Genomic DNA, 20982 nt, shown 5'->3' with positions numbered 1-20982 from the left:
TATATCTCTAAATATATGTATATATACCTGCATATAGATGTATGCATTGTTGTACCTAAGCGTATTTGAAACGTCTCTCGTTTCATAGAAAAATAAAATCTAGCTTGTAAAATTGGACTATTGCCGAGTTGGCATTCAAAATGCCATTTCAGCTTTCGCATATGTACAACGATCTTCCCACTCTCTCTCTCTCTCTCCGTCTCTCTCTGTGTGTGTGCTTTACAAAAAATGAATTACTTTTAGTTAGTTGTGTAATTTCAACTTGTTTTTCCCACGTTTCTGTTGTGTTCTGGCTCTCTTAACTAATCTACTTTTACACACTTTGAGGCACATTCAGTTTGAATCATTTTACAAATTTATAAAGTTGCGCTACATAAAAACAAAACCTTCCCCCTCCCCTCTCTCTCTCTCTCTATCTCTCTCTCTGTGCTGGGCACCTGCTTGGCGCTGCCCTAAAACTAATTGTTAAAATTAAAAATTGATTTGAAAGCGCACGAGCTGGCGCTCAGCCAACTCGAATCCAACTCCAACTCGATAGCAACTTTTTAATCTGCAGCATGTCCATGCTCCATATTCCATATGTACCAACTCCTTGGCCTGCTGCGCGAACCGTCATGCATTTATCACTGGCGTGTCGCCATGCGGCTGGCCCCGTTCGGGTCGCCCCCCCCTCTGCCCGGCCTTAGAGCGTGTTCTGTTTGGCCGCATCGCCGCATTTGGCAGCTGCCTCAAGGCGGGCACGTGGGCGCCGCTTGGTCTGCAGGGAATAGAGACGACCGCTGCGTGTTCGCATCTGTGGCTCCGCACCGTCCCGACCACCAGATCCGCCACCGCCACCGCCGCCGCTGCTGCTTATCGTGGTATGATGAAACGCTTTAGACTGAATTGCACAACAAAATGAGCCGAATGGCTGGCTACTCACTTGAGCTCCAGCTTGGCCAGACGCTGCTTGATTTTGGCCTGGCTGGCCGTGTACTCGGCCAGCAGGCGCGCCAGTCGCATGTTCAGGTTCTCCACGGACAGCTCCAGCTTCTCGATGCCGCCCTCGATGCTGTCGTGCACGCGCTGCGAATCTGTGTGTGGAGCAGAAACGGAAGAAACGGAAGAAACGGAATAACGGAAGTTAGCTAGCTGCCGGAAGTGGCCGAAAATGCTGTGTGCCCACATATACGTAGATATATGAGCGGCGATTACCCGCAAAGATCTGCTCGTCCAGCAGCCCGTCCTTGCGCAGCAGCTGACAGCCGCGCTGGGTGAGCGTGGAGCGCGCCTCGGGATAGTCGGCTAGCGTTTCCCACAGATCCCGCTTGGCCAGACAGAAGAGATCCGAGTAGCCGAGCGAGCGTACGTTCGCCGTCCGTCGATTGCCCGTCCGGTTGCCCGCTATCTCCAGCACGGACACCTCGCCGAACACCGAGCCAGCGCCCAAAGTGGCCAGCACGGTGACGCCATTGTCGCCCACGACGGACAGCTTGCCCCGCTTCACAATGTACATCTCCTTGCCGACGTCGCCCTTGCGGCAGATGTAGTCGCCGGGACTGAAGACCTGCAGCTTCAGCTTCAGCACCAGCGCCTCCAGCAGGCCCGGCTCCGTGTCGTGGAAGATGCGCACCTGCTTCAGCGTATCCATGTGCACCTGTATGGCTATCTCGGCTTTCAGCTTGTCCGGCAGCGCCGCCAGCACTCGCTCCTCGTCCAGGGCACCGCTCTGCGACCAGGTGTACGCGAACCAGCGTATCACGCGCGCCTCCAGCTCATGGCCCACACGCCGGAAGGCCATGTACTGCTTGACGCCATCCATGCGATTCTGGAACTCCACCCGCGCCACATTCATGTTGGATATCATCGAGCCGATGTTACCTGCGGAGCAATGTGGTTTTCATAAAATGTTTTGTGGTGTAGCTATGTGCAATGATTCGTATGTTTACAGGGTATCTGCAGGGTATCTACAGGGAGTCTACGGTGTATGTTCAAGATATATACAGGATATTTAAAGGGTTTGTATGGGGTATCTCCAGGGTACTTATAAAGTAATTTTAGGGTATACATAGTGTTGCTATATGATATCTACAGGGTATCTTGAGCGCATCAAGCTATCTATCAGCTAGTACAGCTCAGACAGTAGTCAATCCTCTACAAAATCTTTTAACTCTATGATTTTCCTGCGCATATGGGCATTATTAATGTTTCATATTCACAGGGTATTCGCAAGTCAAGCACATTCCTGTCTAGCAAACGTGCATCTACTACATTTTCATCTACATACATACCTACATACATATCTTTCTCTTACCCATATCGACGCCATTATGAGACATTGTCAATCAATATTATCAAATATTCAAATAATGGATCGGGTATCTGCCTAGTCGAGCATGCATGCAATTCATACTTTTATTGCCTGTTTTGTTAGAGACTCGTTTTAATTTCGACAGCCATTTCCGTTGCGCCACTTGTGTGTCGTAAATTCTTCAAGGGGCCCACGCGTAACGCAACGGAACGCGTGGCACAAAGGCGACTAATGGCGGCACTTCCGGTGCACAGAGGACCACGCAGACAGACAGACAGACAGACAGAGAGAGACAGACAGCATTAGCATCTTCTCCATATGTACATATGATGGTAAAATATGCCACTTTGACGAACTTTGCATTCATCATGGGTAAGTAAATTTGTTTGCCCAGATGTCAGACGAGGACAAGAGCAACAGCACCAGCGGCAGCGGCAGCAGCAGTAGCGGCAGCAGCAGCGGCAGCAGCAGCAGCAGCAGCAGCAGCAGCAGCGGCAGCAGCAGCAGCAGCGGCAGCAGCAGCAGCGGCAGTAGCAGCAGCAGCAGCAGCAACAGCAGCAGCAGCGGCAGCTGCCCGGTAATGGCAGCGATAAGCAGGACGACAAAAATGATAAAAAGGCACGTTTGCCAAAAAAAAAAAAAAAAGAGAAGAAGAAGAAGAGGAAGAGCGTGGCGAATGTGAAGGCGTTGACAGCAACAAATCAACCCTGCACATGCTAAAATGAAAAACAAAACAAAGTAGAGCAGCAGCAGCAGCAGCAGCAGCAGCAGCAACAATAATGAATAATGTGGCTCGGAGACGGTGCTGGGTACGGACTCCGAAAGGGACACGGACGTGTGGGTCGTTGTCCCTGACGTACGTGGCGGGCTGTAAATTAATACCCATTGATGTCACAGATGTCACTCGGCAACCAATTAAACGATCAGACGAAATATTTGCGTAAACAATGCGCCAAAACAAACAGGCGAGAACCCAAAATGAAGCGAGCTGTCCTCAGACTCTGACTCTGTCGCTACAAAGGACCTTAACTAGAAAGCTATATATGTATATGTATATATATACAGTACATAGATTTGCATTTGCGTATCTACTCACCCACAATGGTGGCAAAGATGAGGACGCCGGCGAGAAAGTCGGCGACCACAAATAAATATTCAACATCATTCTCGGGCGTCGGCGTCTCCCCAATCGTCGTCAGCGTCAGCGTTGACCAATAGAAGCTATAGATATATTGTCGCTGCAGCGTATTGTTTCGCGTTCCATTCAAATTGTAGACCCACGAGTCGGAGCTGAAGCCAATCTCGTAGCTGATGGCAAAGTACATGCACGCATTCCAATGGATCAGCACCAGAATGGCCAGCACCACCTTGCAGATGCGAAAGGCATTTGGGTAGCCCGTGGCCGTCTCGGTGCGATCGAACCACTCCCAGAGGCGGGGCAGGCGCAGCAATCGATTCAGCCGCACAATCACCGGACAGGGCAGATACAGGCTGGAGCAGGTCTCCGGCGGCCACCAGATGTAGGCCAGGTCGGTGGGCAGCATGGACAGCACGTCCAGGTACCAGCCCTTGGTGTGGAAATAATGACGCCGCAGCCGGAACGCATCGCGCACTAGGAGACCCTGGTCCAGAAAGCCTGCGGATGGAGACGAAAGTTGTATTAAATACGGCCGGGATCAGCATGCTGTGTGCGGTTGGCCCTGTGCGTGTCCGTGTGCGTGGGCGTGTGGTTATGCCTTTTGGTTATTGTTTTTCCCTATGCCACATGCAGCGTGGCATTTCACAGTTGGCAGCGCAACAGAAATGCAAAACTTGAACTAAAACTTTGATACCCTTGCAGCAGCCACTGGATAATCCGCTTTGTTTATTTGCACAAATCCTTTGCAGGATTTGAGCATTTGACTGAGAAGTCTTCAGTGGGCTAAAGCTGCGAGCTCAGTTTGCTTGAACAAGATTTCCAGCCGGGCTAATGGAATTCTTAATGCGGACACTACTTAAGAGCTTGAACTGAGAAACTGTTAAATAATTTTCAATTATTATAGTTCGAATTAGGCATATTTTCTAAGTGCTATTAACATGGCGAAGAGCTGAACAGAGCTTTTATATTAGCAAACAAAAATTCGCCTGAGCTAAGAGTCCAAGCGCAAGTGAGAGTCGAAGTTGAAGTCTAAGCTTAAGTTCATGTCCAAGTCAGAGTCGAAGTCTAAGCTTGAGTTCATGTCCAAGTCAGAGTCAAGGTCTATGATCAAGCTTATGTCCAAGTCCAAGTCCAAGTCAAATTCAATTCAAATTCCAGGCCCAGTTCTAAGTCCAAATCAAAGTCAAAGTTCAGGACCAGGTCCAAGTCCAGGTCTATGTCTAGTTCTAGATCCAAGTCCAAGTCAAAGTCCAGGTTCAGGTCCCAGCAGGCCAGACCCAAGCCGATGTCCAGGCTCAGGCTCAGGCTAGGTCCAGCTCCAACTCCAGCTTCCGGTCTAGGTCCAGGCTCAGTACTCCTAGTCTTAATCTTACTCAGCTAAAAATCGCTGTACGGCTAAATTCTACAGCCCAAAATCAGTATTTTGAAATGCAAAATACGAAATGTTAAATTCTGAACCAATACAATATGCAAATAGCTAGAATCCAACTGATTTATCTGCTACTCTTAGCTAAGTCCTAAGCTAAGACCTACAGCTCAGATAAAGCCGCACTCAAACTGTTGCAGGGGATTTGTAGCCGAGGCAATTCAGTTCTCATTTACGCTGCAGCTGCGTCTCTCATCTTATTTTCAACAGAAAAGCAAGAGAACCTTAGTCTCATTATTTTGAAGTGTAAGCTGTGAACTGAACTAGTTGTGAACTATTACAGTTAGCGCATTCTTTTCCATCAAATTTCGTGTTTGCTTTGCTATTCAGTTTTATCTCGACTCGCTTCACAAAGTGACAATGCTCACGGCGAGTGTATTCCATAGAAATCCCTTTTGTTGTTGCCGTCTGAAATGTCAAGGCTGGCTTATTCCTGCATTTGGCAACTCGCAGACAAACACACACACACACACACACACACACACACACACATACATACATATGCTGATGTATGTATTGTATATGGAAGCACAAATGGTTTTTGCTGGCAACCATTGTCTGCCCCGGCTTAGTCAGAGCAAAAGCCACCAAGTCTCATTTGCATAAGCAGTCGCAGTCGCAGTCGCAGTCGCAGTCGCAGCACTACCAGCAGCATCACTTCTCTGCCCCTACCGCCGCCTCGACCGTCGCCAGTCTGCTGACTGACTGAGATGGGCAACTTACCTTCGTGCATGTGCACCAGCGTATCCAGCAGGTAAATGAAATCGCACAGATAGTCCAGCGTGTACCAAACGGCGGGCGCATTCTTGTTGATCTCCCAGAAAACGGAACGGCCCACCACAAAGATGATATTATAGAGCACCGCCAGCGAGACCACAGCGAGCCACTGTCATAGTACATACATACACATATACATATATATATATATATATATATACATGCTCGATTAGCTAATGGATTGGCATGGGTTACAAGTTCTTGATGACTTACCCTGTAATGGGACTGCAGTGTGGGATCCACGGAGAGGCGATTGCATAGAGCGCTGCTGCCGCGAATTTCGCTCGATAGCGCCGCATCGTCCATGGCACCGGTTTTGCCTATTTTGTCCGTGTTGGTGGCATTCGAGAACTTCTCGAGGAACCAGTCCGGCGGTTTGGCGCGATTCCGTTTTGTCAGACGTTGACGCAGCGCCTGCAGCGTGCGTCGCAACGCTGACGGTTTGCTCCCCTTGCTCGGCTCCTGCAGATACAAAATGTCAGAGTATGGCATCAAGTTTATTTCACAAAAAGTTTATCGACCCTGTTCCCGCTTCTGGCCGTCCTCCTCTCCCCCTCCCCATCCACCATCCCCGCTAGTCATGCGAAATGTGCCACACAACTGGCGCTAGCTAATTGAAACATTTTAATGGCCATCTACATTGCCTTTGTGCGCTCGGTCGGGGTAACCACATTAAAACTTGGTCAGCATCTTGTAAGTTTGACGCTTAAATTTTGTTATGTCTGCACAGCTGCAGCAGGGCAAGCGACTCTGGAGCTCGCACCAAGGGAAACTATGTATTCTCGCTGAAGTTTGTATAGATATACACATAGCTGAGCTGTACAAGTCTTCCTATTGAGTGCGTTATGTTTCACTTAAGCTTTAAGTGATGGATCACATAAAGGCGATGCCATAGATGGAGGATTATTCAATTATTGCTTTAGCTGCTGCTTAGGACTTGGCAAGCAGCAGAAGCTTTGGTAAGCATAAGCAATCAACATGTTCTGGGAATGAATAGTAAATTAAAATTGCCCTTCTATGCGATTTTCATAAGTGTCCAACATTTATACATATACTCTTTAAGAGGAGTATGCTTATACATACTGATAATAATCTAAAGTGTTCAATCAATGCTTGGTCTAAATGTCCATGACTCTTCTTTGCGATTCTCATGCAGTCAAGTTAAGCTTTTAAGTGTTACACTGTTTGTGATTTTTGTCACGAAATGCTTAATAAGCAATCAATATATATGTTGTATGTTTTTTGTTTTGGCTAATAATAAAGGGTGATTCACACCAAGTAAACCTTGCCCTTCTCTGCATTTCTCATATATCCAAGTAGGGGAGTTAAATTTGTATAATATTAATGTATAATATATAATATTACTAAAATAATATAAATCCATTAAAACGAGCGAGTCATTGCTTTAATATACAAGAGCAACCATCTAGACGATTCTCGAAATTTCATAAAGCCTTTTAGCTAACATACATAGAAGTGTCAATACAAATTACACTCTCACTTAGATCTGTTTATCTTTTGCTATCATATGTCTTGACTACAGGGTATCTCCTTATCAATCACACTCAGTCATATCATCATACTAATGACACTGAACACTTTGAGGTCAAGAGGGTAACAGCACATTTAGTTAACAGACAAGTTAGTCTTGGTGCTTATGCTAGGGGTTCCCATAGCATCTAAAGTTTATACTACATACATACATATGTATAAACATTGTACACATACGAATACATATGTTGGTATGTGAAAACTTTATGGCTAGCACGCACACACACACACATGTGCCATCACACACGTGATGCTTGTTTCGCGTTTACTCTGCACATCCTGAGATTAGGGGCGTGTGCTTGACAGTCTAATAAACGCGTATCAGTCGCTGCCAGCGGTTAATCCATTAAGCTATATAGCAACGCATGACTCCCTATGCGTGGGAGAGTGTGTGTGAGTATGTGTGTGACAGTTGGTATGAAAGTTGGGATTCAATGTGACGCATATGTATATCGCTATCTATATAGCAGCCCTTTGGGCGCAATGCTAATGACAATGCAATGCCACGCCTCCCGCTGCGCCCAGCTGTAGTGAAGGTCGCACACACACACACACACACACACAGACACACAAGCAAACTTTTGGTATTTATTTATGTACTACTTTAAGCTGACATTTACCGCATCGTTCTGTTGTGGCAGTTGTTGCTGTTGTTGTTGTTGTTGTCCGGCTATGGCTGCTATATCCAAAGATTGCACCATGGCTTTGACTTTGAAATGTCGCATGCAAACGCGACGTTAATGTCGCACGCGTCTTTTGTCTCTCTCTCTCTTTCACTTGGCACTTTCAATTTGAGTCGTTAACTTTAACCTACAACTGTTAGGAATAGCGTTTTAATTAAATACCGTTAGCCTTTTTCGCAGCTGCGCATGCGCGTCGACGTCGAATGGCCCGTTAGCACTGGAAAAAAAAATGCGTTGCGCGCTTTGCATCTGCCATTGAAGGCAATACTAGCAACGTCGCGACGTCAGCAGCGACGCCGACGTCGAAGTCGACGTCAAAGTCACGAACGCGCTGCTCTGGCCACGGCAGGCATACACAATAACTAAATGTGGTTTGTTGTTGCTGCTGTTGTTGTTGTTGTTGCTTTTGTTGCTGTTGCCAATTCGAATTGCCGTTTTTTCTTTATTTTATTTTGTTTTTTTTTTTTTTTTTTTGCTGCTGCTGCTGTTGTATTTTGCAATTTTCTTAATTTGCATGTGCCGACGTCGGCGATGTCGTCGGCGTTTAATTAATTAACCCGCAAAAGTCTCAAGTGACTTGAGTCCTTCATTGCCAGCGCCACCTGGCAGCCGCAGCCGCAGCCGCAGCCCCAGCCAGAGGACAAAAGACTTGTTATTGTTGTTGTTGTTGCTGGTGCTATTTGTGTGGGGTGTGGATACTATAGCCATTGATGGCAATTTGACAAGATTGATGACACTTTCAGCTGAACTGCGCGCGTTTTTGTAAACGTTTTTTAATTGTCTGGCCATCATTTAATTAAGCTGAAAGCCGTTGGCAGGCGGACAAGCAAACTGAACGAAGGCGATCAAGCGAGAGCGGAGCGGCTAGATATCGATAGTTAATCGCTAATTCGATATGTTTGGCCGGACAGTGTTTACATATGCATTTAGCGAAAACTGGTGCATAAATTAAGCTGGCAGGAAGCAGCCAACCAGTTGTAAATTGTTGATGTTGGAAACATGTTGATTAAATGCTGATGAGCTCATCCACTCACTAGTTGCATGTCAAATTATTTATGCAGTTACTGTATATACAACTTATATTTGTTTTATTTGCAAGGTTACAGCCAAAAACTCAACTGATTCGGATTCGCAGCAGCAGCAGCAGCAGCAGCAGCTCTTGTGCTTGAAATTACAATCGGAATTGGAATCGAAATATAATTTGAATTACCCCCCGCCGGCGCCGCAATCATCCATGAGCTGTGCTGCTGAGACCCCAGCGGCTGGCTCTGGCCTGATTGGCATTCACAGCGCTGCGTCGTGAGCTGCACAATAAATTTCCATAATTGCCCGGCGTCCGTTAGGTGTTGACACAGCTGAGGTGGCCAAGTGGGTAGGTGGGCAGGTGGGCAGGTGGGCAGGTGGGCGATACTGCCAGGCGGTTAGACGCACCAGTATTATGCTAAGCAAATCAAGTGCCGCCGTTGATGTTTATTGCATGCGTGAATTTTATGCCCAAATAAAATTGCTTTAAGTGACTTTTAAAATCCCCCACAAAAAAACATAGACTACAAGACCTTTCGAAATGACCAGTGGACACGAAATTGAAATGCCAGCCAAGCCGTGCGCTCCCCGAATATGAGAAGGTCAGGTTTGGGCACGTGGCACCAATTGAAGCAGACAAACCCAAAGCTCTCAATGGAAATTGTCTTGCTGCTAACCGGCTGGGCATGTAACTGAAACTGTTCTCAATCAAATGTGTTTACAAGTGTAAGTGTGTGTGTGTGTGTGCCTGTGTGTGTGGGTCTCCTATTTCCGTTTCTGACATGGGCAAGCCCCGAAAAGTAAAAGATTGAATGTCAAGTGCGAAACACAAAATATTTACTATTTCATTTATGTTTGCAGATGTGCTCCTGCTGTTGGAAATAGGCCTGCTTGAGTCTTATAAACAGTGTTGAGCAACGTTTGCATTTGATAGATATGACAAGTTCTCTATCGGCCATCTTTAATTTGCATGTAATTGGGATTTTGAGAGATTATATCGTCAAATAATTTGCAAAGCTGTGGCAGCTGCTAATCTAATCAAATCTAATTGAACTGGAATTACGGATAAATATTAAATGTATGGAATTATGCAAATCCATTTATTTTAATTAATATCTATTTTTTGTTTAATCGAAAATGTATGAGTGAATCCTACAGGAATTTTACAGATAGAGAAATGTAGTTGAATATTCTTGTGTTATTTAATTCTTTTATATATATATATATATTTAAAAATTTAATGCGTAATTTTTGATGAATTTATCAGCACTGTAAATTAAGGCTTTAAGGCCTTAAGACCAGCTCTGCTTAAATATTTAAGCGTGAAAATTGAATTTAAGTGAAGGGTCTCATTAATAAGGTCTCAATAATAAGGTCTCGCCGTATCAAAAGGACCTTCTTTAACTTTTTGGCTTCTGAGCTGAATCGTAATATGATTTACAGCTCGACGCACTGCGAATAATACGAAATACATTACAAAATTGCGAATTTATGACTTGACACATTCGTTCTTCCGTTTTCCATATGCTGGCTCCGTGTATTAACGGGGGACACGAGCCACTATCATAAACAACATTCAATTGTCAGGCTGATAACCTCTTTATACCTCCATTTCTATTTCTATATGTATTTTTTTTTGTGTGTACTTGAACTTTGATACATATGCCAGAAATGATTATTTACTTGTTATTGCGATATAGTTATCTGCAATATTTGTTCTATTATTTGTTTTTCCAAAAGAGATTTTTTCCGTGTGTTTGGGCTTAATGCATCAGCGAGCGACGTGGGAAATTATGCAAATGTGTCGCAAATTGGATGACGATGACCATAAACAACAGCGCTTATCGATGACAGCAGCAGCAACAACAGCAGCTGAAATGACAAACATACACACACACACACACACGCGCACAGGTTGACTAGCAAGGCATTTGCTGCTGGTCCAAAAAGGACCCTCATCAACACAAAATCCAGCTGCCCGGCGTCCTTTTTTTTGCTGGCTTGAATAATCTTTTGCGTCTTGTTGGTATTTGTTTACACAGCGAATTAGTCAATTTTTGATTTAGTGCCAGTATTCAAAGTCAGCAACTCCTTTTATTTTATTTATATATATATATGCATATATATATATTCTTTATCAATTTGGAAAATTTTTTGTCTTTTGTTTTGCTGCCGTTGGCGAACGCGTTTTTTGCGCAACTGAAAATTTGTACAAAATTGACTAAGCGTCCTGCTGCTGCTGCTGCTGGCTAAGAGCGCGGGGAGGGGAGTGGGGGACAGGACAGGACATTCAGCGTTTTGTTTGCTCGAGTGTCCTGCCAGCTCAAATTGCACAGAAAACAATAAGCAAAACAGAGTCACAAAACGGCAACCAATCGAAGGCAGTAAAAAAAAAAAAAAAAAAAAAAAAAAAAATGAAAGAGAAATGTTGTTGAGCAATGCTGAAAGTAGTATTGGAAGGTATGGCAGGCAAATAGAGCTCATTAATCGGTTTAATGGCCCCAGGACTTGGTGTTCTCTGTTCATCGAACTTCAGCAACACGCTAAAAAACAAAGAACAAACTCTTTCCAACTTTTGAGTTATGTATAAAGCGCTCGAGCTGAAAATATCTCTATGTACATATTTATATGTAGCTATCTATGTGTATGTGTGTGTGTGTGTGTGGCCTCCGTTTTGCGGTTTTTGTGTTGGCCAAATTGACAACACACCTCAAAAGCATTACAACAACCAAGCCAATGTTTGAATGCGGGCGGGTTGCTTGATTGTATTGTGTGGTTCCTGATGCCCGCCCAGCTGGCCGATTGGGGTGGCTTGGGTTGGCTTCCACTAGCTTTTTGTTTTTGGTTTGGGCTGCTCTACTACCATTTGTATTTATTTCACTGCGTTTTCGTTGTTTCGCGTCCCGCTCCGTTACCTCTGCCGTCATTTATGAAATGGCATTGAAACAGTTTGGTGTTTCTGTTGCTTTTGCCGATTCTCTTTCTCTTTCTGTTTCAGTTTCATTTTCATTTTCAGTTTCAGTCTCTGTGGCTGCCTTTCCCTTTAAGCGACGAGTGTGTGTGTGTGTGTGTGTGTGTGTGTCTCAATGCTCTTATCTATCAAATTGGTCGTCGGCCAAGATTCCGATTCCCCTCCCTTGCCCGCAGCTCGACGTGACCAGCTGATATGGCTGTGGTCAGTCGGCGCTGAGCCTCGGAGCCTTTTTACTCACTTAAGTATTTATAGCTTGAGGGTCAAATTAAGTTCTAAACAGACCTTTATTTCTGTACATTAATTTTTTTTTTGTTATCTCCTTTACTGGGACAAGGTCTAAATAATGTAATTATCCAAGCTTTTTCAAGTTGGAGTTGCCTCGAATAAGACATGGGATTTAGGGCGTTCTTTGTGGAGCTTAATGTTTGACTTGAATGGCAGTAAGTGTTGGAAAATGTTCCAAAATTATTTATTATAGGATTTATTTTGGGAAAGTTTTTTACTTTAGAGGTCAAATTGAAATTGAAAAAAATATTTTTAATATTTTAATTTATATGAAAAATATTATTTTTATTTTACTTTTTTTTTTCAATTTTTAGTATTTTTTTAAAGATCTACAAATTTGTCGAGCGTCAAACTCTTTATATTAATTTTTATTGATAATTTATAATTATTTATATAACTATTATACTATATTATTATCTAATATTCCCCTAACATATTCCTTAACCAATCTTGGCTTCTTTGCCAGCGTATGAAATTGTCGACTTAGTGTCGCACTCTCTGTACGTTTCATCATTTTTATTTATGTAATTTGACACGTGCTAATAAAAATTTCTGTGGCCATACATAAATGGCAGTCAGCGGCAGCGAGCTCCCAGCATGGAGTATGAAAGCATGATGGCTTCGAGCTTCGAGCTTGGAGCGTGGTCGGCCGACGCGTCGGCTACGTGACAATAGAGGAAGTAATTAAAACGCGATTTACGGCAAGGTCAACTTTATGAAGGTCTGCAGTTCATTTGCATGGCAGACATGGGTTACGGACGCACACGAAAAATAAAAAAAAAAATTAATAAAATAGCGCAAAAAAGATAGAAGAACTTGGGACTCGGCCGCTCTCTCTCACTCTCTCTCTCTCTCTCACACACACAAATTAAATGATGCGGGTGTAGCAAGTGATATTGGCACTGTTCCTCTACCTATGCCCCCTCTCTCTCTCTCTCTCTCTCTCTCTCTCTCTCTCTCTCTCTCTCTCTCTGCTCAGTCATAAAATGTAGCATAGTGTTGCACTCCCACTCCCGCCCACTCTCTGAAAGGCAGAAAGAAGTTACTGTCACTCTTCCACTCTCTCTCTCTCGCTGTCCCGCTCGCTCTTACAGCGCTGCCCGCAGCTTGGCAAGTGCCATTGTTTTATTGTTATTCATATTGCTGTTCCTGTTTGTTGTTGTTGTTTTGTGGTTGTCGCTCTCGATGGCGTCAATCAATTAGCGCAATTACTTAATTACGGCCCACATAATTGAATTGGCCGAGCGTCCTCAGAGTTATGACCGGACCAAAATGAAAATGAAAATGAAAATGAAATTCATGCAACAAATGCGTGTGTGTGTGTGTGTGTGTCTGTGCTAGAGCATCGCAGTGCTTATCTCTCGTATCTCTGGCTATTTATCTCGCACTTCATTAACCAGCGCCTCTTGTCTATGTGGCATATTAAATTACGCATACGCCGTGTGATTTATGTGATGTTAAGACTCGTTTCGATTGAATCGATGCCGCGCCGCACTTGTACTCACTTGTATCAGTTTCCTGCCATTCTCCAGATAGTTGGCGTCGCTGGCACGTGGCTGGGTTGACTTCTGCTCGGCCAGGTCAATCGCCTCTTCTCTGTTATCCTTGGCAAAGCCGACCTCATCGAACGGCAGCTCCCTTTGCCTGCTCACCTTATGCTGGTGTTGGTGTTTGTATTGGTGTTGGTGTTGGTGTTGGTGTTGATGTTGGTGCTGGTGTTGGTGCTTCATCCTCGCCTCCTCCTCATCAGCATCATCATCGTCTTCGTCGTCATCATCGTCGTCATCATCATCATCATCATAGTTTCTGCGCTGCCAGCTGCTGTTGTTGCTGCAGCTGCTGCGCGGATAGTGTAACTGCTGCTCATCCGGCTCAGCGCCGTCGGTTGGACCCATGGGCAATGGCATTGCCGTTTGGTTGGCAATCAAATGCTTGCGCGGCAGACACACGCCGCCCTCCCCGCCGACTGCCGCCAGCGTCGGCTGAAATGGGGCGTAGAGGCCGCCGCTTACCTCCAGCTCCTCGTGCGCCGGATTGCAGCTGGAGGGGCCCAGCTGGGCGGGCGCCGAGGCGACGGGGCTGACAAAACGTGTCGTGCGATACATGGGACGGGAGAGGCTGTAACCGCAAAATAAAAGCAAAACAAAACAAATGAAAAGGGGGCTTGCCACAATCAAATAAACTTGATGTAGCCATTCGCACTCACTTGTAGCCGTATTTGGGCGATTCGGTCTCGGGGCGGCGTCTGCTGGACATCATTGTGTTGACCCGATCTCCGCGGGCGGCTGCCATCATATAAGTCCACATTGCGGCTCATCCACGGCCGTGCTACGCTAAGCACATGATGCACGGTCCCGGGAAATAGAAAACAGCGTCAGGTAAGAGTGGAGCTGCAACGGCAAAGGCCAACACATTAAAGCACTTGGCGGGGCAATTGTGGTTGAAGTGTGGCAATCATCTACTAGCCAGGTCATAAAACTACCGTTTGTGGCCTATGAGGGCGGCGACGGGGGTGTGGGTGGTTACGGTAATTAAGCAATTAAAATGGAGCTCAAGTTGCAGCGCCGCAAGGTATGCAACACGAAAATTGCAGAGCTCAGAGGCAGATCCAGGGAGCAGCATCAAGAGCTCCCGGTGGCAAGTCGCAAGTCGTAAGCTGCAAGTCGCCCGGGCGCCTTTTTGATGACTTCCTGTGGCCATAAAATCAGCATAGAACACCCACTCGGCTTACTTTTATGTCAGCATTTTATTTTGCTCGCTTTATAGTTCTCTGCTACGACTGAGACTGCGACTGAGATTGAGACTTTGATTTTGGTTTTGGTTTGGTTTGATTTCAAGTGCAGCTGCGCCAGCCAAAGGCTTAAACATATTTTTATTAGATGATTAGATATCAGTTATAAATAGTTGAAGGACTTGGCATTTAAGGCGTTTCAATTATAACACAAAAGGAGAAGAGCCTGGAGGCGGAGAGTGTGCGACTCACACTGAAGAGCAATCTTCACACTGCGAATCCTTCTGCGAATGAGTGTCCTGAGCTCGAGACTGTTCCAGAGAAATGACAGCTCTAAAGCGAGCAGCCGAGGCTACTAAACGACTTAGCGCTACTCGAGTGAGTTGCACACTACGGCTCGAGTCGAATGATGCCACACTTGTAATCACCGAAATGCCATCCAATGAGCAGCTGCTCGAGGCGCAACACCAGAGGCGACACCAGAATGCAGAGTGCAACACACAGCGAGCGCTCAGTGAATAGTGAGAGGGGGGAACACTGAGAAGGGGAACAGTGCAGTGCGAGGAGGAGCAATGAGCAGAGGCTGTGAGTGAGCAGCAGGAAGAGCTCGACGAAAGGATGCTAAACGCAAACACTTATCCCGGACATAAAAACCAGAGCTAAATCGTAAGTTAAATGAGGCTAATTTTTTTTTATCTATCACAAGCGCTCTCTGGCCGCAGATGCGGTCGGAGCTGAGTCGAGTGTGAAGGAGAACAGACGAAGGATGCTTAGCGTAAGATACGAGAATGCCAGCATGGCAGGAAGTGCCGAGCCCCAACCGAAGAATGGCCAACTTTATGTCGGCATCGAAAAATAAATGAAAAATGAATGAATAATAAAAAATGAAAAATGAATTGAAATTTTATCCAACAGAACTTTGCGGCTGTCCACAGCTATGGCGTGCAGATAATCCAATTAAGCAGAGGGTATTTATGTTGCAAAATTAATATAATACAAACAATAAATACAAACACACACACGTATATACACACATATGTGTGTAAAAATGAATTCTTAAATTTCTTTGTAGTCTATGAATGAAAACTTTTTATTTATTCTGGACAACAAGCTGAGCTTTGGTGCAACTTTTTAAATTGTATATATATTATATAATACGCAATACATACATAAATATACAATATATATGTATATATGAAGCTAGGGCATAGACTGACGTCGCTTGATTAAATCAGCAACATGCTGATCAGCAATATATATGTATATATATGTATTTATACCCTAACCTAACTGTTACATATAGTTATTAAAAAGCTGAATACCCTACTCCCTCTTTTTGGCACTGAGCATTGCAAAATATGCGCGGCTATTTCTGAGAAAATTTCGTAGCATACTTTTCTGGGCAGGAATAATTGCATTTCAAGTTAACGGGAAAGCAAGCAAATGCTAATAACGTTTTATTGTATGCAAAGTTTACAAAAGCTTTTAAAGCGTTTAATTGAAATTTAAAGTATTTAGAGAAATGGGCTTTTTAATGGTTTAGCAAATTGTTTTCTTTTTTTTTTCGAGCTGATTTTGAAAGGAACAAAAGTGAGAGTGAGATAATCTATATAAATATATCTAAGTAAAAATTTTTATGAATGTACTACGAATATAAACTCAAATTATTAGAAATTACTTCAAATAAATATATATAAGTATAAATAAATATAACACCAAAGCCAAGGAAGTTTTTTTATTAACTGCAGTAAGAACTCAACTCAATTTACTCGACCTTCTCTATTATGTCAAATTTATGCATTTTCAAATGTATATTTATGCCTTGACTGCACATGCTAAGCATATGTCATATCCAAATAGAACCTTAGCTAAGCTCAACAAATAAAAGGGAACAAAATGATTGGAGTACAGTTCATGACCCCCGCTGGTGCAGAGCGAGCGACTTTATCCAGTTGTCCACGAATGTGTATATAAATAATGTGCTTTAATCTAGCCGCAAGCAGCATAGACAACAAACTAATGAGGCGCAAATGATAAATACAAGCTGACAGCGCATTCCAGACAAACATAAGCAAAAGCAGAAGAGGAAGCAGAAACTGAAGCTGAAGCTGAAGCAAAAAAAAAATAATAAAGAAAAGAAAACTCGACCAGCTGCAAATGTGAGTCACAGCAACATTTTTTTGTACAAATTGAGCTAAAATGCAAATTGTATAAAATGTGTGTTTTTATTTCGTTTTTTGCTCATCTCTCTTTCTGCTTTGGCAGATAATCAAAAAACGTGCGCAAAAATTAAGCAAAATGCGAAATTTTCTTTACATAATTTCCACTTGACTAGAGAGTGGAGACTAAACAGGCGGCAAATGGAGCAAGGGCAGCAGTAGCCAAAGGAGCAGGAGTAGCCAAAGGAGCAGGAGTATCAACAGTAGCAGCAGCAGCAGCAGCACTGCAGCCAGTCCTTCTTTGTGTGTCTTTTTTTCTTGCCTTTGTCTGGCATTTAACTGTCGCGTGATTTTATGTCATAGATTATCTGTGTAGCTGCACGCTTCAGCTCTTTCGCAGCATTCAATTTTAAGTGCAATTTTTGGTTTGCCAAAGGAAAAAAAAGGAGCAGAAGACTCCACTCCCATTCCAATCAGAGAGCAGCGAAACCTTTTGACTCTGGCTGCAGTTCTGATGAGTCAGTGGCAAAGTCTTTGACCGCATCAAAATCTGAGAAACTTGTATAAAAAAGTAGAAGTAAAATAGGGTGTGAGTGTACGTGTTCGTGTGTGTATGCGTGTGTGTGTGTGTAGGCACGCTGACATTCAAAAATGGGCTGGCTAGGTTTGCGCTGGGCAGGATGTTAGACAAAGCAGCGCAGATCGATTTTTAGCTATAAAATCAAAGTAAATCCATTTATCAACTTCAGCAGCAAACAGTTTCGTGCAGATAACAGCAGAGAGAGAGAGAGAGAGAGAGAGAGTGAGATAGAGACTTGACTTTGATAGAATGCAGCAACGGCTACAACAGCAGCAGCAGCAGCACGCACTTGACCAAGTTTTTAAGGCCAAGTGCCTTAGAGCCATTAAATACTTGTCGAGCAGCTTTAGACAAACAAATTGTTGAGGCCCATCGAGGCACGGTTCATAACACGCCCAATCAGCCCAGCCGCAAAACGTAGCAATTAACGCTTGAGCTGCAGCCAGCAGCCAGCAGCCAGCAGCCAGGACGAAACAAGGACTCACTTGGCATCAGATTACACATCATCTGGCTGGTCTCTGCTGTGGCCCGCTGTGTTGTTGATGCTTTAGCCAAATCGTTTGACTCGACTTGGAATTGCTAACGAGCTATAAATGGGTGATGTGGTCTCTCTCTGTGTGTGTTTGTGTGTGTGTGTGTTAAGTGTGTGTGAGCCTCATTTGTAATGATTAAGTTGCACAGCGAGCTTGTGGTGTTTATGCCCCAATGGAATCGTTTACACGCATGCCAGCAGCTTATGAAAGAAGAAGAAGACGAAGAAGAAGAAGAAGAAGCAGCAGCAACGAAAGTGAAAGATTAGCAGCAGCAGCTGATTTATATTCAATTGCTGCTTAAATAAAACATACAAAGAGAGAGAGAGAGAGAGATACATGAAATCAACGAAAAGTAAATAAACTGAACAGCAAATAATAATTAAACGAGCATATATAGTCCATATAGTACATCGGACAAATATGGCTGACAAAACTGGCTGGCCGAAAAAGGGCAGTTAAGTGCTTTATAACATGACGCTTAAGCACGATATCACGTATACGCCATGTGTGTGGCGTTCGAATGAAAAAAGGCCTGAGACGCTCGCCCGACAGCCAGACGGACAGACAGACTGGCAGCAGGTACTGCTGCTGCTGCTGCTGCTGCCGCTGCTGCTGCACAGGCGTCAGGAGCACAAAATATGCTAATGTCAATTATTTTGTGCGTAATTTGCTTTCATGCTTCAAGCACATATCAAATTTGCTCCCACCTTCACTCCACACGCCCCCCATAATGATGAATATTAATTTTTTTTTTTTTCATTTTGCTCGCATAACACTTAGCACAATGCGCTAATAATTTCATGAGCTCTAAGCGACACGAACAGCAATCGACAACTTATCTAATCTGTGCATACAGATTATATACAGATATACACACTTGTATAAATATAAATATAAATATGAATATCTATCTATCTGCCGATATACATATTCCTGCTGACACCGGAAAGGTGAGACTGGCTTCAATTAACATTTGTGCACGTAGACGCAATAACGCAAATGGATTTGGGTTTCATAAAAATACGTTATTTATGGAGTTTACTGCCGAGTGGGCGCCCCTTTTGGCAGGTTTAGTTTATTAATATGCTCGCTTATAGTTAACAATTGCGATTGGCATTCAAATCAGCTGCTAAAAGGACACTCCACTCAGCGCACAGGATCGCTGCCATCGGACAGGTGGTGATAGCCTGAATCTGAATGTGGTTCTGGGGCTTACCTAAGGCTATGTGCTTCCTCTTTGAGTTGAGTTGTATTAATCCGGCAAAACTGTCAGGCAGCGTGTAATCCTATTAAATGTGGCTACGCTAGCTGCTGCCTGCTGGCTGCTGGCTCCTGTCTCCTGGCTCCTGGCTGCTGGGGGCTATACCAATGCCACCTCACTCTCACTCGCACTCCCTCTAAATCTTTCGCTCTCTCTCACTCTTGATTTTTCTTTCTTTAGTATTTGAATTTTTTCACTTTTTTACACAATTATTTAAATGCGTGCAGTAATTTCAAATGAAATTTGAATATGTATTTTTCTTATTGTGCCGCGCATATTTTTACAAACACACACACACAAAGAGACGGCATGCACACGCACATACACCGAGAGCAAGAGGGCTGTGAATTAACAGCAAAAATGGCGTTGATTTTTGCACTTTAATTGAATAAAAATTCAAATGTTGATGCTGTGTATCAAAATAACGCGCGCGCCAACTAACAGACACACGCACACGCACACGTACACACACACTGTCAAACGCAAAAAGGACGAATAACGGAACAGCAGCGGCAGAAGCAGCAGCAGCAGCAGGGAAACGTTGCGCGCCGTGTACGTTCGCATGCCTGGCTAACGGCGCAATGAGCGCCTGTGGGAGAACACAGAACCAAAGGCGAATGCAAATGGCAAAAGCAGCAGCAGACGCAGCAGCAGCAGCAACAGCAGCAGTTGCTGTGGCAGCGGCAGCGTTCGCAGCAGCAGCAGCCGAGCAGAGCCGATAGCAGACGCGGCGAGAGCAGCTTATGTGCGTGTGTATGTGTGTATGCGTGTATGCGTGCTTTTCATTCATGCTTAACAAGAGCTTTTTGTGTGAGAGCTTTGCGCGCATAATAGAAAACCTGTTGCTTGCTTTTGTGCTACTGTTGTTGTTGTTGTTGCTGGCAATTGTGATTTTTGCCAGTGTTGCCATACGTCTAGCAGCTGTTGCCAGGCGGCGTGCGAAATGGCAACATAAATTAATTAAATTGATGTTTAAGCATTGGCATGCTGTTGTTTTTGTGGTTGTTGTTGTTATTGTTGTTACTGTTATTGCTGAGCCTGGTTTATTAACCCGCCTACAGCGCGATTTGCCTGACACATTGACAAATTGCTGCAAATCCAAATATGAGATAAAGAATCCTGGAGACTGAACTTGATTAATGTCGGTCTGGCTGCCTGTCTGCGAGCTGTCCCCGCCAGCCGTGGCTCTGGCACAGTTCATTTGATTTGATCGAAACATGTCGCCCGGCCATGCCCAATAGCTCAATTAGTTGACATACCCACTTCTTTTATCTACTAGAATTTTTTGTCTAATTGAATAAAGATTTGCATTTACATGTTGGGGGTCTGAGCTCAAACATCTTTGAAGTTCATGTTCAGTATTTTGGCACCTGCTGCTGTTGCTGCGTACGTGTTCGATTCGCTTTATAGTCGCATGCACATATGATGATTATTGCTTTTTTGTCTCTTCATGTACGACATACGACATGCTGACAAAGGCATGGCAAGACCAAGACCAAGACCAAGGATAAGCCAATGCTCATATGTTCATTGTCGCAAAGTTCAAATAGTTCAAGTCGAAAGTTCAGTCA

At 44.2% G+C, this 20982-nt stretch overlaps 1 protein-coding gene across 3 annotated transcripts; it reads right to left on the bottom strand.

Annotated features, from left to right (window-relative positions):
• Window positions 1-203: 203 nt before the first annotated feature.
• LOC6579219 (cyclic nucleotide-gated cation channel subunit A) lies at window positions 204-19629 on the bottom strand. Of its 3 annotated transcripts, none has more exons than XM_032730289.2 (9): window positions 19367-19629; window positions 14354-14537; window positions 13653-14265; window positions 5845-6093; window positions 5578-5740; window positions 3387-3926; window positions 1195-1860; window positions 923-1073; window positions 204-848 (listed from the first exon to the last, which is right to left on the bottom strand). In XM_032730289.2, the coding sequence occupies exons 2-9, from the start codon at window positions 14452-14454 to the stop codon at window positions 683-685; spliced, it is 2649 nt and encodes an 882-aa protein (XP_032586180.2). In that variant the 5' UTR covers window positions 14455-14537; window positions 19367-19629; the 3' UTR covers window positions 204-682. The 3 variants fall into 3 exon arrangements, with proteins under 3 accessions (XP_032586180.2, XP_043866526.1, XP_043866527.1); XM_044010591.1 differs by having other exon boundaries at window positions 14354-14480; XM_044010592.1 differs by lacking the exons at window positions 13653-14265; window positions 14354-14537; window positions 19367-19629 and adding an exon at window positions 7803-8009.
• Window positions 19630-20982: the final 1353 nt, after the last annotated feature.

Source organism: Drosophila mojavensis, unplaced genomic scaffold (assembly GCF_018153725.1).
Source record: "Drosophila mojavensis isolate 15081-1352.22 unplaced genomic scaffold, ASM1815372v1 contig_80, whole genome shotgun sequence".
Classification (NCBI taxonomy): domain Eukaryota; kingdom Metazoa; phylum Arthropoda; class Insecta; order Diptera; family Drosophilidae; genus Drosophila; species Drosophila mojavensis.
This window is presented reverse-complemented; position numbering and strand designations above follow the sequence as displayed.